General features: G+C 41.3%; 2 protein-coding genes across 4 annotated transcripts in view; one reads left to right on the top strand and one right to left on the bottom strand.

Moving 5' to 3' along the window:
• Positions 1–21,123, bottom strand: part of Ctnna3 (catenin alpha 3) — a 1,449,584-nt gene that overhangs the window by 857,011 nt on the left and 571,450 nt on the right. The gene's annotated exons all lie outside the window — the stretch shown is intronic.
• The window catches only part of Lrrtm3 (leucine rich repeat transmembrane neuronal 3), a 170,542-nt gene continuing 154,561 nt past the window's right edge, over positions 5,143–21,123 (top strand). The window contains exons 1-2 of the mRNA XM_034524720.2: positions 5,143–5,745; positions 6,067–7,601. Of these exons, the coding sequence (XP_034380611.1) occupies positions 5,742–5,745; positions 6,067–7,601 (1,539 nt within the window). The 5' untranslated portion in view covers positions 5,143–5,741. The remainder of the gene's footprint in view (positions 5,746–6,066; positions 7,602–21,123) is intronic.

Below are 21,123 nucleotides of genomic sequence, written 5' to 3'. Positions count from 1 at the left end.
ACCACACTGGCAATAGGGGATTCGATATATTAACTTGACACAGATAAAAGTCTTGAATCCATACAAAGTTTCCTTTAATATACAACCTTGTTAAGACATCCATTCTTATGGAGCGGGGAAAAGCTCCATCATTCCAGAGTAAAGCTAATATTCTTACAACAGCATTACACATCCCTCCATATTCTGGTACCTAGTCTCTCTGTGACATCATCACTGACATCTCTGGGGCTGTCATATCTACTGCAGATTGATTGTGTTTCTTGAAGTCCATCAAACACATGACCAAGTCTCCAACTTGGGGCTCACCCTCATTAAGTCTTCCGTTTCGGGCCCACCTCATTCTTCAGTTTGCTGAGGCCATTTTCCTAGTGTCCCTAACCACTCGGCTTAAAATCATATCTATTTTCTTGCACACCCAACCGTCCTCCTATTTTTCTTTTGCCCATAGTCCAAGTTACATATGCGTGTTAATTGTGTGTACTGTACTGTGACAAAATGCCTTCAACAGAACAGTTTCTAAGAGAAAAATGTTGACTCTGGTTTACATTTTCAAAGGCTCTCAGTCCATTGGGTAGGGAAGGCATGGTGTGCTTTGTGGGCAGGGAATTCTGTGGCAGAGGTCCATCATATCATGGTCCACTGGAAAGAAGAATGGACAGAGGTAAAGACTGGGCTACAACTTTAAAAGGCCTAAATCCAGTAACTTCCATTTTATGGGAGCAATTCTTAAAGGTTCTGTGGCCCTTCCAATCAACAGCACAAGTTAGGAAAATGGTAATCAAGCTTATGGGGGCACCTCAGATTCAAAGTTAGCATGGCTAATAATCAATCTATAACATAAGTTCCCTAGGGTGTAAACCTTTATTTTGTATACTGATGTCCACATATTTGGAACAGTGTCTTGTACATAATCGTATTCAGACTATTTATTTGCCAAATTGATGACATCTCTGAAGCCAAGTATCCTGAAGATACCCTATGACAATCTAATTTTTTTTTTTTTACAACTTCCTATTTTGCAATCTGGTTTCATATTGAACTGAAATTTGGCGTTATATACAGACGCTTAATTCATTTACTGGACTAAAACAAAATGTGTTTTGATATTCAAAGTAGCATACGTACAATAAAAAATGTTTAGATAGAGGACATCATGCTTTATAATTATATAAATCATAAGGCCAGAGATGCATTTGCGGAAATTTAAGTTGTTAGATAGTCTATGGTTAGTCCTCTCTGTGGTGGTGATGGCAAAGGGAGTTGCTAAACACGTAATAGGGTGTAATTTTGTCTGTGTTGAAAGGAAAGACAGAAACAATCAGCTGGCTTTCAGTCAACAACTATGAAAAGGATAAACTATGAAAAACATACAAGAAAATCAGTAAAATTTTCTAAAATATAGTATTTTACTTTTAAATGACTGACTACTTGGTGTCTTTAGAATAATTTCCACAGCCTTAAGGGATAAAAACATGGATTTGAATTGTGTGGTTTCCACTTTGGGATTTTTTTTTTTTTTTTCAGCTAGCCTCACTCACTGATAATTTTCCGTCTTCAAGAACTTAGCCCTTTAACATGAACAATCCTAGGGGGCTGCCAACTTAAGAGCTGGTGCCAAAGGAGGGACCCCTCAGAGTGCCTTAACGCAAGAATGGCAAGACTACCTCTGAGAAAGAGAAAGGCACTCAGCACTGAGTGAAATGTCGATTTCAAGAGCCAAGGAAGGAACAGGAGATCAGAACCATGTAGCAAGACAAAAGTGGGGAGCCAAGATATCAAAAACATGTTTGAAAATTAAAGGCAAGGCGTGTAATACAAGGCAAGGTTATTTGTCATTAACAACCCAAGAATATCTGTCCCTTGAGAAGCAAGGTGAAGTAATTGCATTCCCCTGGTCTCCACTGAACTTCTGTCACAAGGGTGGGTGGCACATGGACAAGTGAGTGGTACTGTGCGGCTGTTAGCCAAGAAAGATGTCTTGACTGCGACTTCCCAGTGAGAAGGAGAAAGGGTGAGCAGGAAAATCGGAGGCTTTCAATGCAGAGGAATGAGAAAAAAGCTATAAATATGATTCCCTTTAGGCTTTTTTTTTTTCAGACATGCAAGTTGTGAAGTCCCATTTGGGATGTCAGATAATAAAGACTCAGTATTATCTTTCTGGACTGGGCTGAGTTGAATATTTCAAAGCATATTTACTATTCCTGCGAAACTTATGGATTAACTATGAAGATGAGCTGTGTCCCTGCCAAGAGTGAGGACCTGCTGCTGATCATCTCGTTTTCCCCCACCTCTCCTGCACATCATGTAAGGGTACTTCCCTTGCTGTTATTTCCAATCTCACTATTAGAGGAAATCTCTAGACTCATCAAGGAGTGTGTAAGAGTAGCATTACATATATTGTGCCTTCTAGAGACTCGAACCTTCCTCTGACCCTGCTATCACTCTGTTATGGACTTTTCTTAGGACGTGGTGGTAGACCAGATAGACGGTAAGTGAACCAAGTGTAACATGCGGCTTTGCACTGAGTGTCCTAAATGTCCTTATCTACTTCTCTCGACAGACCTAGGAATGGGGTGGACTCTTCATAGTCACTCAGTAGACATGCATGCTGTTAGATGTTTGACAGAGCCTAAAAATGGTAAAGAGAGGGTAATTAGGAACTAACTAGGTTCCAAAGAGTCATGGTTTGAAAATAACTGCGATACATCATGCACAAGTATAAAAATGTTATCATTAAACCACATATAATTGATGTATACTACCAAAGACACATGATAAAATATTTCAACGTATCTTATAATATAAAAAGACTACCATTACATTACAAGCTTATAGTGAAGCTATTGTGTTTACTGACTAAAATATATTGCAGCTCTAAGAGGTGTCAAGCACTCTTGTGTTAAAGTAAGTGAGACACAGAGAGTGATCACTTAGAAGACACATCTCAGTATCAGACATCGCCATTTTCTCTCCTTTTTACTGAGTTTCTTAAATATACTTGTCCATCAAAAAAAAAAAAAAATGTAGCCATCTCATTGGCTGCACTCATGAAGAAAACCTACATTTTCCCATGCCACTGTAGCTGGTCTTAGACCCAAGTACATACAGCAGCATTAAAAGGACTCAGTAGGTTGAAGAAAGAGAGAGAGAGAGAGAGAGAGAGAGAGAACATGAACATATGAAAATGAATCAAAAAAGGGTCAGAAGGTTTAAGGGAGGAATTGGAAGGCAGATTTGATCAAATTACAATATATGCATATATGAAATTCTCAATAAAAAAAATCAACTTCTTCCATCCCCTTAAAACCAAATCTTAGGGAATGGCAAAGGAAATGTTTCTTAATAAGCTTTAGATACAGACACAACATGTGTAAGTTCAAGGTAACCACTACACCATCAATAGCATAATATCCAAGGAATTGGCCTATGCCTGTGGCCCCTTTGATTATAGTAATTAGCATTTACCAAACTGCTCACCCCTGGATAATATCTAATTGAGATGCAGCCAATATACCTAATATAAACAAAGAAAATATTTTAAAGAACAATAATTATTTATAGAAAATGGCGAACCCCATCAGGCCAAGTGTCATGCTTTGCTTTGGGATAGAGAAACGTCAAGCATTACTTATTAGACACAGTTCATAGAACTAAAACATTAATTTTAAACAGAAAGTGGAGATGATAAAGGCAGAAGGTTCTCCCCACTGATTATAACATAAAAACTGCTCACTCAGTTCTTTGTGAACATTTAATATAGGTGGTATTCCATATTAGGAAGTAACATCAGTACAGGTAGCAGAGATAATGTTTGTTCAATATATGTGATAACCACAGAAGCTAAGCACTTTGAGATAGCAAAATGACACAGGGCAGAGAGACAAGCTCAGGGTCCTCTGTTCAATCCCGGTACCACAATCACAAAGATGTAACTGAATACTTGGCGTGCGTCTAATAATGTCATTTCTCTATCATGTCCAATTTTGCAGGTGAGAACATGGAAGTGCAGAGACAACAAGTAAACTGCACAAGGTGATGCAGGGGCTCAATTTAGCAAGGATGAAGTCTGCATAGACTAGTGGCTATTTCCCCTCATTCCTAAGAGGTACTTCTCAGGGGGTCCCACTCTAGAGACTAAGAGTGTACTCTCTACAGCTTCCCTACCCTAGTCTATCTTAATGTTCACCAGATTCAATGAGCACAGGGATGCCCTTAAAAGGAACTAGTGCTTGGTGAAGCACAAGCAGACAAACTGGTTTTGCCCCAAGCTCTAGCCCCTCTTTGCCATATCCTGGAGCCTTGAACAGGTGAGCCATTTAAGTCCCAGGTCCTTCACGTTTGAAATGTAGATGGCAGCGGGACCTGCAGTGAATAGGAGCAGCATCAATAAACTATGAACCAAATGATCTTGGGGTTCTAATGCTAGCACTAAAACATCATTTATGTCTCTTCTGACAAAAAAAAAAGAAGGAAAAAAAAAAAAAAAAAAAAAAAAAAAAAAAAAAAAAAAAAAAAAAAAAAAAAAGCCCAGAGCAACCAAAACAAGCCGTGACCCAGTCATAAACATTAAATCAATTATATCTTTTGTGGGAAAATCAGAAAAGCTATTAGCCCTGTTAATTTGTGTGTCATTAGTCACCCCCTCTATTGTAAAGCGTACTCCAGCATCCTGAGACACCTTGCATAATATAATCATTGTGACTCCCAGAGGTCAAACAGGCACGCTCTTAATGCAGCTTTGTGCAGAGCTCGATAATTCATTTTATAAATTTCAGCTCAAAGCCTACACTGAGTGAGGTTAAGAAAAAATTGACATTCGATCTGTGAACTTAACGTCAAGCTCCAGAAGAAAAAGAAGAAAAAGAAGAAGAAAAAAAAAAAAAAAAAAAAAAAAACTCTAGGAAGCACATGTTTGTCGATTAAGCAGACGCAGACAGTACAGGCGTTGCCAAATTGTAAAACAAGACTTGGATATCACGGGAAAATGTTGCTAGTTATTGATTACGTTGACCATTCACTTCCTATTGAGCCACCCAAAAGAACCATTCATTTTCCAGCAGAGCCTGCTCATTTGCAAGATAAAAGAGAGCCAGCTCTGCACATGCCCATAGTGTTCCTCACCACTGGGGGCAGCTTTACATAAGACTGCATTCACTGAAACCGAAGCAACAGTCCGAGCAGCTTTCAGAATGACAGTCTGCAGGAGTGAGCTGAGCGTGTGCGCGGAACCGGGCTCTCTTCTCCTCTGGGCTCCAAAGCAGCTCCGTGGCTGAACTGGGTGCTCGCCACCACGGGACCGCCGGGCTATGGAATACAGATGTGGCAGCACAGGTAGCCCCACGTTGCCTAGAGGAATACATCATGGGTTTTGAGAAGAAATTATAGGAGCCAGCTTTTTTTTTTGGTTTTTTGGTTTTTTGGTTTTTGTTTTTTTTTTTTTTTTAACACACACACACACTGTAAAGATGCAAAAACGTAATATCCATGAAGATCCTATCACCTAGGAAGACTCGGATGTTTTGCTGCGAATGCGGTGTTGGGATTTATTTGTTCTTGGAGTGTTCTGCATGGCTGGTAAAGAATAATGTTCCAAAATCGGTCCATCTCCCAAGGGGTCCAATTTTTCTTCCTGGGTGTCAGCGAGCCCTGACTCACTGTACTGCAGCTGACAGGGGCTGTCATGCAGGCGGCCCCTAAGCCAAAGCAAAAGACCTAAGGACGACCTTTGAACAATACAAAGGATGGGTATGTTTTGATATTTTTCTTCTTTCCTTCTAAAAAAAAAAATTGAAAAAAAAATCTAAGTCTATGTAATAATTCTGCTTTGTTTTAAAGATTATCTTTCTCTGGTCCTAGACTATAAATTCAATTATCAGTGGACACATTTCCTTGTTTAGCTGTTAGAAATATACAATATCCTTATATTACAAAGATGATATTTGATGCTGAGTGGTATCTAACTGTTTACATGTCTGAATTTGAAAACAGACAGCTAGTTTTGCTTGGTTTTGAAAAAAATGCATTCGTTTTGGGGGGATAACTTTTCTAAGTTGTTTTTATTTCCAGGTTTCAATGTAATTAGGCTTCTGCGCGGAGCAGCTGTAGCAGTGGTTCTAGCGCCCACTGTCTTGTTGACAATGCTTTCTTCTGCTGAGCGAGGATGCCCTAAGGGTTGTAGGTGCGAAGGCAAAATGGTCTACTGTGAGTCTCAGAAACTGCAGGAGATACCTTCAAGTATATCTGCCGGTTGCTTGGGTTTATCCCTTCGCTACAACAGCCTCCAAAAACTTAAATATAATCAGTTTAAAGGGCTCAATCAGCTCACCTGGCTCTACCTTGACCATAACCATATCAGCAATATTGACGAGAACGCTTTCAATGGGATACGCAGACTCAAAGAGTTGATTCTGAGTTCCAACCGAATCTCCTATTTCCTTAACAACACCTTCAGACCTGTGACCAATTTACGGAACTTGGATCTGTCCTATAATCAGCTCCATTCTCTGGGATCTGAACAGTTCCGGGGCTTGAGGAAACTGCTCAGCTTACACCTCCGCTCCAACTCACTGAGAACCATCCCGGTGAGGATCTTCCAAGACTGTCGCAACCTGGAACTTCTGGACCTGGGATACAACAGGATCCGAAGTTTAGCCAGGAATGTCTTTGCTGGCATGATCAGACTCAAAGAGCTTCACCTGGAGCATAATCAATTTTCCAAGCTCAACCTGGCCCTTTTCCCAAGGTTGGTGAGCCTTCAGAACTTGTACATGCAGTGGAATAAAATCAGTGTCATAGGACAAACAATGTCCTGGACGTGGAGCTCCTTACAGAGGCTCGACCTGTCTGGTAATGAGATCGAAGCCTTCAGTGGACCCAGTGTCTTCCAGTGCGTTCCCAATCTGCAACGCCTCAACCTGGATTCCAACAAGCTCACATTTATTGGTCAAGAGATTCTGGATTCTTGGATCTCTCTCAATGACATCAGTCTTGCTGGAAATATATGGGAATGCAGCAGAAATATCTGTTCCCTGGTAAACTGGCTGAAAAGTTTTAAAGGTCTGAGAGAGAATACAATTATCTGCGCCAGTCCCAAAGAGCTGCAGGGAGTAAACGTGATCGACGCAGTGAAGAACTACAGCATCTGTGGCAAGAGCACGACCACAGAGAGGTTTGACCTGGCTAGGGCCCTCCCCAAGCCCACGTTTAAACCCAAGCTCCCGAGGCCGAAGCACGAGAGCAAGCCTCCGCTGCCCCCCACGGTGGGAGCTACCGAGCCCAGTCCAGAGACAGATGTGGACACGGAGCACATCTCCTTCCATAAGATCATCGCGGGCAGCGTGGCCCTTTTCTTGTCGGTGCTGGTCATCCTCTTGGTAATGTACGTGTCCTGGAAGCGGTACCCGGCGAGCATGAAGCAGCTGCAGCAGCGCTCCCTCATGCGAAGGCACCGGAAGAAAAAACGGCAATCGCTCAAGCAAATGACTCCAGGCACCCAGGAATTTTATGTAGATTATAAACCCACCAACACGGAGACCAGCGAGATGCTGCTGAACGGAACGGGACCCTGTACCTATAGCAAATCGGGCTCCAGGGAATGTGAGGTATGAACCATTGCGATTTAAAAAGAGAGAGAGGGAGAGAAAAGAGAGAGAAAGAAAAAAAGAAACACAGAGAGAGCGCGCTCTTAAAAGCTGGGAAATAAGGGGTGCTTTATTGAACTCTGCTGTCTATCAGGGAACACGGTGCCCCTCCCCTCCCCTTCCCCCTCACTGCGCTGGCAAGGGCCTTCCCTGTCCCTCAGAGTGTGTTCATAATACTGGTCATTTTCCTCTCATAAATAATCAACCCATTGAAATTTAAATACCACAATCAATGTGAAGCTGGAACTCTGGTTTAACACCATGCCTAGTGTCCAGGACCCTTTATGGATTTCATTAACGTTACATTTGTTTCCAGAGAAAAACTTGTCTCCCCAACGATCCTCACACTGGGTGTTCTTCTCCATCTAAGAGGCTTAAGGTGGTTTGACGTTTCGCAAATCCAGGGGTGGGGGTGGGGTTAGGGGTGGGGGTAGGGGTGGGAGAAGTGATCCCCGGACCTTGGAGGGTTGAATGCATTTGAGGAGATGACTGGATTATGGCACACTGTAGAGAGTGGTGGATGAGAAACAATGCCCGCCTTATCAAAGAAAATCTCAGAAAACTCTCCACAGAGGGTGGTGGGTTAAAGCAGATCCCTGAGCAGTTTTTAGGGATTCAGAAACCGCAAGCAGCCAAGCAGAGAGACGGGTGTCAAAGGGTTAAGACGCCAAAAGCATCTTAACCCTTTGCTAAACACGAGGAGACCCTAAGAACACAAAGTTTGAGCCTTGCAGATGCCTCTCAGATCCCTGTGACTGTGAATAAAACTAAGGTTTCCCTCTGCCTCTGTGTTCCCTAAACATGTTGATTCATTACACAACCAAGTCAGGAAATAGGCACATCCATCCGAGGAAGCAGACAGTCCGCTGGAAAGTGAGGAGGGTTTTGCTAATGTAAAGTGCTCTCTCACAGACCGGTAAGCTGGGACCTTACCAGGATGTGTCTCTTTGCCGCTTCCTTTCCCAAGACCCCAGTGTAGTTCATAGAATCCTGAGCCCTGTGCCATTCTGTTCAGGGCTTGTGAGGCTGTCCTGTGTGTCCTGTGATGCGTTCTACACAAACCAGACCCCTAATGACTGACACTTCATTCAGATGTCTTAACTGGCTTCCTCAACGTTATCCTTAAAAAGGATGCTGGTAACACCTTGATACTTCGTGCCTGGGGGATTGGGGTGGTGGTGGGGTGGGGGGAAGAGACTGACACTGTGACAGCTTGTCTTTGCTTTGCTGTTGTTGACATCACTGTGTCTCTGTGTTCACCTGTATTGTAACTCATCCATCAGTTCGATTCTGTACAGAAGCGGCTTGGCAGCCTGCAAGCTGCATGCAAGTTTTTATGTCACTGGTGAAAAGTCTGTCGACTGCAGCACGGATATCACCTCCTCTGTATTTATGAGGTTTCAGAGAGATATATTTATTTTTGCCACCCCCCTTTTGTCCTCTCAGATGAGGAGTTTTAGTGTGGGAGTTTTTGCATTAAAGGATGGTTCACCTTCTGGCTAGTCAGGCCTCACCTCACACCTTTGGCCCCATTTCTAGTCTTTCAAAACACTTGCTGCAAAGTAATAATAATAATAAAAGCAATGAAAAAGTGAATGGCTATTTCTTACTAGCACTTGTTTTTTATAGACTACGGAGGTCTACCATAGGCTGAAAGGGAAAGAGCTAGACGAGTCAACATGAAGTACAATAATAGCAGGGAAATTCAGATTATTATACCCATGCTTCTATCAGCAATAAGGAGAAGCAGCATTTTGAGGGGACTTATCAAGGTGCTTTGATGAGACCGGGCAGTAGCTCAGGAAAGTACCCCAAGTACAATATGTTTAACCATGACTAACCACTGAGTATACATTTATTAATGCCGAATGGCCACAGAGCCCCAGTGGATTAATAATGCAGACACATCTTACGGTATCATGGGCTGGATGGCCAAACCTACTGCAATGCTCTTCACTGAAATTGTAATTTTACATTTTTTTTTCTAGACTGTCAGTAAATACATTTTCCATCTAAAAATCTTTTCCCTCTGCTCAGCCTCGTTTTTAATCTGTACTATGAAGATGATTGTAATAATTAAATGCACTGTTGAAGTGGAAAAGAAAAGGCCCATTTCTATTCTTTTACTTGATCCTCTGCTTTATTTATCTTTATTTATTTATTGTGAAAACAAATAGGTCTTAGTCAAGGGAAACCAACACACACACACACACACGAACACACACACACACATGAAAATATATATTCAAGTTCTGTGATGCCATTGGGATATGCAAAACCTGTTTGCTGTATTGAAAAGTATTTCTAAAGCTCAGAGCCACTTGGTGTGTGAAACGGATGTAAGATTAAATGAATGAGCAAAATCTTTATGGCTGTTCAGTTTTAATGCCTTAGAGATTTACTGACTGATAAGACACCAGACAAATGCCTTAGAATAACAAAACACATTTTGATTCCGGGCATGAAACTGCAGGGGGAAAAGTTGGAAACTCATGTTTCTCCTTAGTTAAGGACTCTTCTCCAGCTGTCAGAATGCCCTGAGAACCAATTTGTACCTCCAATGGCTAGAGTTGTTTCTGCACCATTGTGTGACCCAGAAAAGCCAGGAGGCAAGTGTCCTCCTGATCAGAAATTACTGTCCTTGTGTCTGCCCCGTGGCACTTGTAGACTGATTACCATGGATCTATTTTTTATGTAAGTATTTAAAATGCACTGCATATTGGAGACGAATCCTTGGCTATTCGTTTTTCTTTTCTATTGCAGATTTACATTAACTGGTCAGTTTCCCTCTAAGGGGAAAATAGTTAAAGGAGCATTCTGACCTGTTGAACTGCTCCGTGGAGACCCATGGATGCAGAAGTCTCTCTGCCTCTAATGCTTTCTCAAAACAGAGAAGAAATGGAGTTCATCCTTTTGAACTGAATGTTTGTGATTTGTGTTTGGTGTTTGTTTCTTGTTTATGCATTAACCCCAGTACACACTGTGCCGGAGCAGGCATGGTCGGTGCCAGAGATTTTTAAGCAATGTTATGCAAGATATAATCATCTTAAGTGACTTTGTACCTTCCAAGGATGTTGACATGACATCTTTCCAAAGATTTTTAACGTTTTTTTTTTTTGTTTTTGTTTTTGTTTTTGTTTTTTTTTTTCTTTTTCTTTTTAAACTTGGTTTGGGGAGTCAACTATCTAAGCAGATTGGCGATGCTGACTTCTATAGAGTAGCACTGACCTCTAGTGGCTAGACTGAGTAGCTACAGCTGTTTGCACCTTTTAGCATCTTGGTTTTGTCTTTTATGAACTTATTGGCTGCATAGGTTTCTCTGCGCATCGTATTTAGTGTTAACTTTATTATGCTGTATAATTATCACCATATTATCAAAGATTTTGATGTCTAGTCATATTTTCTCAGTGGCAACAGGAAGAAAAGTCATAAAATTGGTATTGAGAGCTAGAAACAAATACCCAAAGATACAGAGCAATAAAAATAGACAAACGCTTTAAGCATCTGTACGCAACGATATTAGCCCAAGTAGTCTGTAATGCTTTCATTAAGAGTGTTACTAATTTTTGTGGTCAGGATTCTGAAATAGAGTATAACAGGCTTGGGGAACCAGATCCCTGCTTTGCTATTGAGAGAATCGGAATCAACTCTTGCTTGTCAGTAGTTACACGGCAGATGGAGGGAAGCCTCCTCTTCAGCATGAGAACTGTTCTCCAGTTTGTCGACCATGTCAGTGACCTGTGCTTCTCGTACCCCATCCCTCCCCCCCCCCCCCCGCCCCCGGCTTTCTCCCTCCTTCCTCCTCGGCTGCTAGCTAAACACTGGTGCTATTAGCCTCTCTGACAAGGATGGTACAGTCTAAGAGGCGCTGATTCATGGATAATGAAATTATGCCCTCCTTCTGGGGACGGGGAAACAGCGTCACATGCACAGCTTTGGCAAGGGATGTCAGGATGCTGTAGGTGCACCGGAGCATCTCTTCCTTTGTCGTTTACCAATATGACCACACGAGTTGCTTATTTAAAATGCGGGTTGGACTAGCATCAGATAAGAGTGTTAGCCCATCAAGCTGGAGACAATGAGTTCCATACAGTGAATGAGAGTTGAGCCATGAGAAATGAAAAATTCAAAAGCCAAGTGGTTTGGTTTTTCCCCTGGCCCAGCCCAGAGTTCTAATTGAGATCTAGATATATAGCAAACCCCTGGTACCTCACTAACCTTGTACTCTCTTTTCCATATGTATTTTAAAAAATAAATAAACAAAGGACATAGGGGACAAACTATATGCAGGAAAAAAATACTATCAGCAAAACTGAATAACAAACCTTGTAAGAGAAACAGAATGCACGGGTATTAAATACTGTGTGGTAAACGGCTCCTCAAAGCAAATCAAACACCATCACCTAGACACACAAGGAGAAGTCACAACGTCCTCAGGCACAGTAGTCAAGTGAACTGGACCTGATCTTTACTCAGCCTCCAAAGTCATTGGCGATTTGGAATTATCCGATAGACTATCATAAAAACACCACAAAAAAGAGACTAAAAGTTAATTTGTGTTTCACGTGAGCGAAAAATATCACAGCCATGTGTGACAGAATAGAAGCCCTAGAAATTAAGACGAAATTCCATTCTCTCTGACTCTAAGTCAACTCAGGTAAATTTCTTGGCTTCTCAAAATTTGAAGACACCCACACATTAGACTAGTTTGCACTAACAACTGCTCACAGCTGTTGGGAAAGTGAGCGAGCATGAAAAGGTTTGTTTTTATAAAGTGGTCCTCCCTTTTGTGTGTGTGTGTGTGTGTGTGTGTGTGTGTATGTGTGTGTGTTTAAAATAGCACTTAGTGAGATATGCTACTGTGCTTGCTTCTGCTCTGTGTTTGGCGTTTGGTACAGGTCAAAAAAGAATCATTTTGTATCAGGGAGTCTAGAACTGTTGACTACCACAAAGATTAAGATCTTTCATCTTGGGCTTTCTTATATCCATCTTGACAAAGGAAAAAAATTAAGATTTTATTAATAATCATATATATATGTGGATATGGTATATCCCGTATATATGATAAATATAGCAGCATCAACCAGTAAACACTGAGGCAAAAACTTATCAAACGAAATAAAATTTTGATCTGTAGCTCAAGTCAGCCAGAGGCTCCCCTTGTTGATTCAGCTTGCCTTTCCCGAGCATTGCTGAGTCTGCTGACTTTCTACTGACAAACAAGCTTACATGGCAAGATGGCCCTGCTTCTGAACAGCACTGGAGTGCCCCATATGTGTTCTGTCAGCTTAGCACCGATTGGCACCATGTAGGTCACATGCACTGACATCAAGGTTTCTGTCCCTCACGACCTGATGGAGGCTTGGAACCTTCAGTTTACCTTCACTAGTAACTATGAACACTGCCAATCAGTAAGCTATCAAAAAGAGGCGTAAAGAACAAGAGATTTCTTTTATCCCTTTTATTTCTTTAATTCCTTTTATTATTCTAGCAAATAATTAATCAGAGAAGAACCTCAATTCCACTTCTCCTCTCACTGAGTATGTGGTTAACTAATGTGGAAACTGTCTCTTTGCTAGCTGGGTTCCTGTCACTTGTCTAGAGAGCAGAGAGAAGACCCCAGGGTTATAAAGAAAGTTCTGTTGGCTTCACTTCCTTGGGTGACAGGTGAATGTTCCCGAGTGAGCTCTCCAAATCTTGTGAGGAGTGACCCAGGAACATAAAGAAGATGAGGATCTCTAGGTCACAATAGAAGACTGTCAGAGAGTAACTATATTAGAACCACTATCTAAAAGCAGGGATTCTGGGACCAACACGGCCCATCTAAGAGAGACCAGAGAAGCTTCTTTTGTCTTGTCCTTCCCAGCAAGTTCTGAAGTAGAAAGTAATCACTTCTTGCCAAATCTCTGTATTTTCTTACTATTTTCAGGGGGCCCTCTACTCCCTAAAAGATATTATCTTTGCTTCTGTTGCTCACTCAGAAACCCTTTGTGAAAAAGAGCCCACTATTCTGACATTCCATACACAAAACTTATTTCCAGCGTATATATCATTCCATGGATGGAAGAGAGTACAAATTACCCAACAGAAAATGTATTTACTTTTAAATATTGTGACATAAAGGAAGTGAAAGACCAACTGACCCTTCTATCTTTGCTCTAAAACCCGTTAAATATCTCTATAGTGTTTTCTGATTTTCAGTGAAGAGAGAGAGAGAGAGAGAGAGAGAGAGAGAGAGAGAGAGATGATACAGTTGAATTACCAGTCTTGCAAATACTAAACATGGCATTGCACGATGAACACTAAAGCAAAGACTATACACATCCAGCAAAGGCAGTTTCTGTTGAAGACTCATTATCTCCTCTGTCCATCTTCCATCAAAAAGCATAAGGCTTCATCTAAACATAAGTCCTTACTCAGCATCCTTGTGGTTGCAGTTTATTGATGGAGTGGAGAGACCCATTGGACAGGGGACAGGATTAGCATCCTGTGGACTTTTGTGGCTTCACCGGACTGTTTCGCTTACAGTTTTCCTTGCTGTTGTTATCGATCTCTCGCAATTTTTTCTCCTCGAGTGCAAGGAATCAGAATGTCAGAAAGGGCATTAAAGGAACCATGTATATCATGTGCTGCTGGACAGGTGCAGTAGCCTTAGAGACTGGTAGAAGTGACAGGCTGACATGGATCAAAAAGCTACCCTCCAATGGTGACAACACAAACAATGCTCTTCAGGGTCGCCATCAATTGAGGGAAGGGTTTTGTCCAATTTGCACAGCCATGTAAAGGACAGAGCATGACAGTTTTATTTGGGTTTGAAGCAACATCTATACCTTGGAAGTTAGAGGCTTTAAAAATGGGCGATATGGCAGGAGACTTATTGTAAAAGTATTTTGTCTTCTTCAGAGCCTGTCATTTGGCAGACGATGATGCTAAAAGATCCATATCCTATAGATACATATCTTACACCTGTTCCTACCCCATTCAAATGAGGCATCGTAATGCAAGTCGCCCTCCTTTGGTTCTCTTCAGTTCATGATTTCTAGAGATTTCTGTCTGCTAACGAAGGGTTAACCTGGATGCTTTCCAGCCTCTGGCAACCACTCCACCCCCTTCAAGCCATTAAAAGGCACCATGCATTTAGACCTATGTTGTTGTTGTTTATAGGTAGGGTTGAGTAGTAAAATGTAAAACTCTACATATATTTTAATGGACTCTACTCTGCTCCATTTTTTTATGGTCTAAAACACTTTGATGTGTGGGGTCTTTATTAGTTTACAGTAAAATGCAAAAACATCAAGGTAGCTATAAATTAAAAGGGAAAGGTCATGGTGGATTTTTTTTTTTTAAGAAAAGGCTTATAGACTCTTATTGCATATTTCATTTAAAACATAACCCCAGTGATGGGCGTTCTATACGTTAACCTCTTGACTTCCCATTTACCCTCCAAGGCTGTCACTGAAGTCTTGAATGTGAGTTTCACATCCCTTCCTCATTCTCACTTTAGAGGTTTCTGTTTCGTCTGTGGTATGGTTGAAATGTTCCGGGGCTCCTCTCTGTGCAATGTAGAGGCAGGTGTGGGGTTATCTTCCCTTCGGCTTTCTAGACCTCCTGTGACTTTTGCCATTTAGAGAGATCATCTGGACTGAAATTTCTCCACCCAGTGGCTCCTCATGCTCAACTGGATGTCTCTTCCCAGATCCATCTGAGGATCCAAGAGCATTTCCTTTTGGGAAACTTGTTCACTCATTCATTCATTCATTCATTCATCCATTCACAATTACCATGTTTTGCCTTCTTTCTCCTCCAAGCCCTACCCCTGAAGAAGTGGTGTGTGTTCTAGCAGGAACATGGGCTGCTGCTCCTTAAAGAACCACTTTGAAGTCCGTATCCTGGCATTTGATTAACCTGTGGCGTTGAGTTTTATCATCTTTATTAAAAATAAAATATTCATAAAACGATAGAACCATCACAGGGCAGCTGCAAAGGGGACAAAAGTCAGCGTGTTCTCAAACACAGTTATGTGCTCTTTTTTTTTCTCCTTCCATGTATCATGTATTACTTAATTGGCTAGTCAAAAGGTGCTTTTTCGACATGACGCAAATGAGAACCCTAGGATAGATTTGAAATGGAACAGTGACTTTTTCCTTTCCTCATGTGCCTTAATATCTAAGTACCCTCATGTATCTTAATGCTTGTATCCCAATGTAGGTTTAGGCTGGTTCTTGAAGCATCAGGTGCTTTGCTGCCTCTGTGCTCTTGCTTGTGGACTATACTTTCCTCATCCTCAGATTCCCCAAACCAGCCCAGCCCTTGTAGGATGGAGTCAGCTCTGCCTCTATTCATTCTCAACCCCTCTCAGGTCTCATCATTCCTCCTTTCCTGTCCTTTACATGTGAGACAGAAACTTCGTCACAAGCTGCTCTATGATTGGGTTCTTCAAACACTGGTATTAGTCTTCTGAGCAAACAGATTTTTTTTTCTTAATTTTTACAATGTAATTTGGTTATAGACATTTCTGACCATTGTGATAAAGTTACTGTTACAAAACAACCCAGAACAAACATACGAATTCTTTGGAAGCTTTATTGCATCAGTCTAAAGTTTATTAATATATATTATATAATTGTATGTTATATGTTACATATTATGTCATATGTCATGTATCATATATCATATATAATTGTGTGTTATATGTTACATATTATGTCATATGTCATATATCATATATCATATATTATATTCTATTTTTCTGCACATAATATTCCCATTTCATCACTGAGGCAATTTCAAAAGCTAGTCTTTAAAAGAGTATAGGCAACTATATTCAGATGTAAAAATTCTTTCTATGTTGGCAATGTTCTGACAGTGGCTTTTGCTTATGATACTTCTCAGGACTTTCAATATTTTCCAGGGCATTTGAGAGTGCAAAACAGTTTCTAAAAAAACAAGGAATAGCATTTTATTTAAATGACTGCACTCTGTTCTAGTGAATTTGGGGCACCTGATATCTCTTGGAGCACCTGTTCCTGGAAAAGGTCCTTTGATCTTGAGTTTAGATGGCTATTTATCTTGGTCATTGTGTAGTTCCTGCTTTGTGCACTTTCTGAGGCCTGACCTCTCTTCCTGATCAGAGTGGGGCAAACTGCCCTCTCCTTAAGAGCCAGGCTGCAGGTACACAATTCTCTGATCCTACACATCTCTAAAGAGTTACAATTGGAGGTTCCAAATCTCAAGGACTTGTGCTGATACATTCATCTTTCTCTTCATCTCATGAAAAAGAAAATCATGTATGCAGAAAGCATACAAATCACATGGAACCAAAAGTCACCCATGGCTGTGTCCCCTCCATCCTTCCATCCCTGACTCCTTTCTCGTGAGTGACTTCTCTCTCATCTCCACCGTGGGTGTTTTCCTTTCCGTCTCTCTATCTAAATTTTATTTAGAAGCTTATCTACACGACTTGAACACATACCTTCAGATCATAATAAAAGGAAAACAGTAATGATGTTTAATCTCTTAGAAAACCAATAATTAAAATGATACAGTCTAATAATTTAATGAAATAGAGAGTAAAATATTCTAGTTGTATTCAAGATCTTCTCTGAGGCTCTAAATGAAAAACTATAATTTTGTAAATTGCAGCTTGATTCGGAGTAGAAGCCACATGTTCTTTAGTCTATGTTTAAGCCATGTTTTAGTTCTGATTTGTACGTTAGGGAAGACTTGGGCTATTATTTCCCAGGTGAAGTGTTGCTCAGGTTGAGGACACTGGTAAAGGTTGCCATCGGCAGAACAGACTGGTCTTCGAGACATTTATAATGGGAGGGTGCCGATAGAACCTTCCCTTTCTTTGTAAACACGACCACAAAGATCTCCAAGAGCCCCCACAATGTGATTTCCTGCTGTCTACCTGTAATTCTAAGCTAGCCTAATTTTAAATCTTCTAACAACATTGTCCTTTTGCCCATCTCATCCCATCTGCCCAAAGGTTCCAGTATCATCACTTCTTCCCTTTTTAATCCATGTCCCTCTTGCTTCAAACAGTTCCAGTGGCTACATCGCCAGTTACATTCATATTACCTTTACATTCATATTAAAGAGGAGAAAGCATAGGGAAGGTTGGGTTTTATAATGGTTTTTATTCTCAGTAATGAACCATACATGGACTAACTCAGGTAGAGTACCTCTGAGTAGCCTGAGTGCATGCAAATGCTGTTCTGAATTCTGCCTTAACCTCTTTCCAACTAACAAATTTGCATGAAATATCGAGTGATTGAATGAAGGAGGAGCCTTTAGCCAATCATATGGGCAAGAGATATTCTGGAAGTACTCAGGAGCCTTCCAGAGAGGCCTTCAAATCATTTCCCAGAGGTTAGATTTATACATAACACTGTTAGCCACAACTACCGACTGATACTCAACTCCTCTGAAGAGCCAGCGGCATATTGTACAAAAATGTTGAATGGTTAACTCACTCCCATTTGGTTGGCTGAGCTCACATTGGCCCACTGATGAGTCTACAGATTGGGGAAGAAACCCTGTCTGATCTTTTATTTGTATTTCAATTGTTGCCAAGTACAGATGCCATCTCTGGTGATGGGGACAAAGCAACTTAGGTTTCTAAGTGCTCCCACGCACACCAGTGAAGACATGCTTCCTGCTGCAAGTATGTCTTCGTGCCAAGTGCTGTAAAGAATGCAGCCGAGCTTGCTCCTGGGTTTTAGAGTTCATTGTCCACCTGTAACTTAAAGGGGGAAAAAAGAGAAATGACCCAACACTCTTCAAGAGCACGGAGGAAAGGCCATTTAAGAAAAAGAAGTCCTCTGTGTATACAGGGAGGTTCTTCACAAGGCAGACAGCTACACCACAGTAGAGACAACATTTCCTCAGCTGATTCAGTTCATTAAAATGCACAGTTACAACAGGCTTCCTTAGAGCCGGCAGCTGAATGACCAAAGTCTCCATTTGCTCCAATGTCACACAGAAAGCGATGAGTCAAACATACTGCCCAAACACAATTCAACTCGCTAAAACCCAGCCCTATGAACACCAAATACATTTCTCAGGCACATTTTAAAAGATGCCAACAGGATTTATGACAGAAGGGGAGAAGACATTTGCAGGCAGGAAGGCAGCAGCAGGAGACTATCCTAGCTTGCTCTCAAAGTAGTTTTAAATATAATTTGTGGATAGATCTGAAGGGTGAGGGTCCTATGAGGACCCTCCCCTCTTTATCTCCAAATGTATAAAATTTGTATCTGACAGACAGATTCCATCAGCTTCAGGGATTTATGAGTTATATGAAAACTCAGAGGCCACAAAATCTATTTGTCAAATAAACTGCAGAATGCAGTGGCAGCCTGCAAGGCTCATTTGCAGACCTCGGGATGAGCCAGGGAGGAGGGGTGCTAACAGCTGCAGCCTTCACTGCACTGGCCGGTGCCAGCCAGAATTCAAGCTGAGTGAGTCAGAACATGGCTCAGAGATGGGGGCTGGCAAGTGAAATTGGGGGGGGGGGGGGAATTAAAAAGACAGAAGTAGTTTTAAGATACAAGTACTTCTGAAATGAGTCCATCAGTATTGGCAGAATCACATTCACATAGGCGAGACCTGTATAATTTTAATGGTATTCCAATCAAATCGCAGCATGGAAGACTTGCTTTTATTCCCCAGTGTCAGAGAGAGCTGGAGTTATGTCCAGCTTTTGGTTTGGTTAGACTAATAGCCTGAGGTATTGCTTGTTGTGCTGTCTGTAAAATGCCACCCAAGACGATTCTGAAGGTAAGCAGGGACAAAAGTACCAAGTGGGCTGAGCAGGTTCACAGTGAAAGACCTCTGCCCACTCTCACCAAGTGTGTACACAGAGAACAGCTAGCTGGCTTTCATAGCCAGGCAGACAGCCTGACATTAACCGTTGAAGTTGCCAATTCAGCAGTTTGCCACCATGGCTAAATCTTCTGTGATCAGTCATCACATCAGACATCAGACATGAGAGGCATCTTCCAGCAATGTGAGAGCCCCCTGCGAACATGCTTTAATAGATTTCTTACGCTATGGTGGTTTTGCTTAGCACTGAAGAAGCAGTCTGATGCCTCTGGTGTTGCTTCTACTAACAATAGTATCTCCATTTAATCAGCATCACCTGAGAAACTGCAGCTGTCATCCTTCTAATCCTCTATAAAGCTTTGTCGGGATGCTTTTCCTGAAGGTCCCCTCCACTGTTCATTTTGTTCTCAAACCATCAATATGTCATATTTCCCCAAAGTCACTGTTCTTTCTACTAACAGTAAATCGGATGGCTGGAAGAAGTTGCCACTCAGTTGACTATTTTTCAGTTATATTATTTGTGAATCAATGTGTGTATGTGTGTGTGTGTATGTGTGTAAGTGTGTGTGTGTGTGTGTGTGTGTGTGTGTGTGTGTGTGTGTGTGTCTGTGCATGTGTATATATGTGGAGATCAGAGGACAACTTGCAGAAATCAGTTTTCTCCCATCATGCCAGTTTCCATGATCAAATTCAGGTTCCTGTGTTTGTCTCCAAGTGCCTTTGCCCACTACTGAATCATGTCCCCAGCCCTATAAAAATAAATGATTTTTTTAAAAAACATAGTTGATTTCTGGTGTGAAGCCAGTGTAGACAGTTGGAGAAACAGATCACAATATTAATATTTAGATTATAAAAATTCAAACTCGGTGTGATATGAAGGCTAAATTGTATAAGAGCAAACTCTCCAGAGAGGTCTGTGATTGTTATCTTGATGATCTGGGATCCTCTGAAACAGACCTTTATGTACCTGTGGGAAAGTTACATCATTGATTGCCTTAATTGTCAGGGAAAACCCAGTCTCTGATCCAGTCCGGGATCCTGGACTATGTAATGAAGAAGTAAGCCATAGCATGCATACATCCATCTGTGTCTTCATTAGGGACATCCTGGAACCAGTTCCTTCAGGCCCCTATTGCCTTGACTTCAATAACAAGCTGTGCCTTAATGCTGAACTAAAATAAACCCTTTCTCCCTTGAGTTGTTTTCGTCAGAGTATCTGTCACAGAGACAGCAACAGAAACTGAGACACAATATAAAAGAAGTGCACAAGGCACTTGCTAAACCCCCTTCTACATTTTAGAATAGGTATGGATATTTTTTCCCTGAAGGCAAATATAATGTGAGGTCAAAGAATACTTGGAACCCATTAGCAAAGTCCCTGTGTTATGTGGCTATTTGAAAACTCATACGATCAAGCACCAAGCTCCCTTTTCTCCAGAGAGAAATCTGATGTGTTCCCTTCAGTGGAGACCTGGTAATAATTAATCCATTTCAAAGAGTCAGAAAAGACCAGAGATGCAAAGAGCTATAAAGGTTTCTAAACAACACAGGATCTGTGAATTAGTATATGCTTAATGTGGCTCTCACTGAGCTGCTATGAGGATTCATTAGTTAATTAGTTACTTAATGTCTTTGAAGTGTTAAATCTCATTAGATG

This window comes from Arvicanthis niloticus, chromosome 20, assembly GCF_011762505.2.
Source record: "Arvicanthis niloticus isolate mArvNil1 chromosome 20, mArvNil1.pat.X, whole genome shotgun sequence".
Lineage (NCBI taxonomy): Eukaryota > Metazoa > Chordata > Mammalia > Rodentia > Muridae > Arvicanthis > Arvicanthis niloticus.
This window is presented reverse-complemented; position numbering and strand designations above follow the sequence as displayed.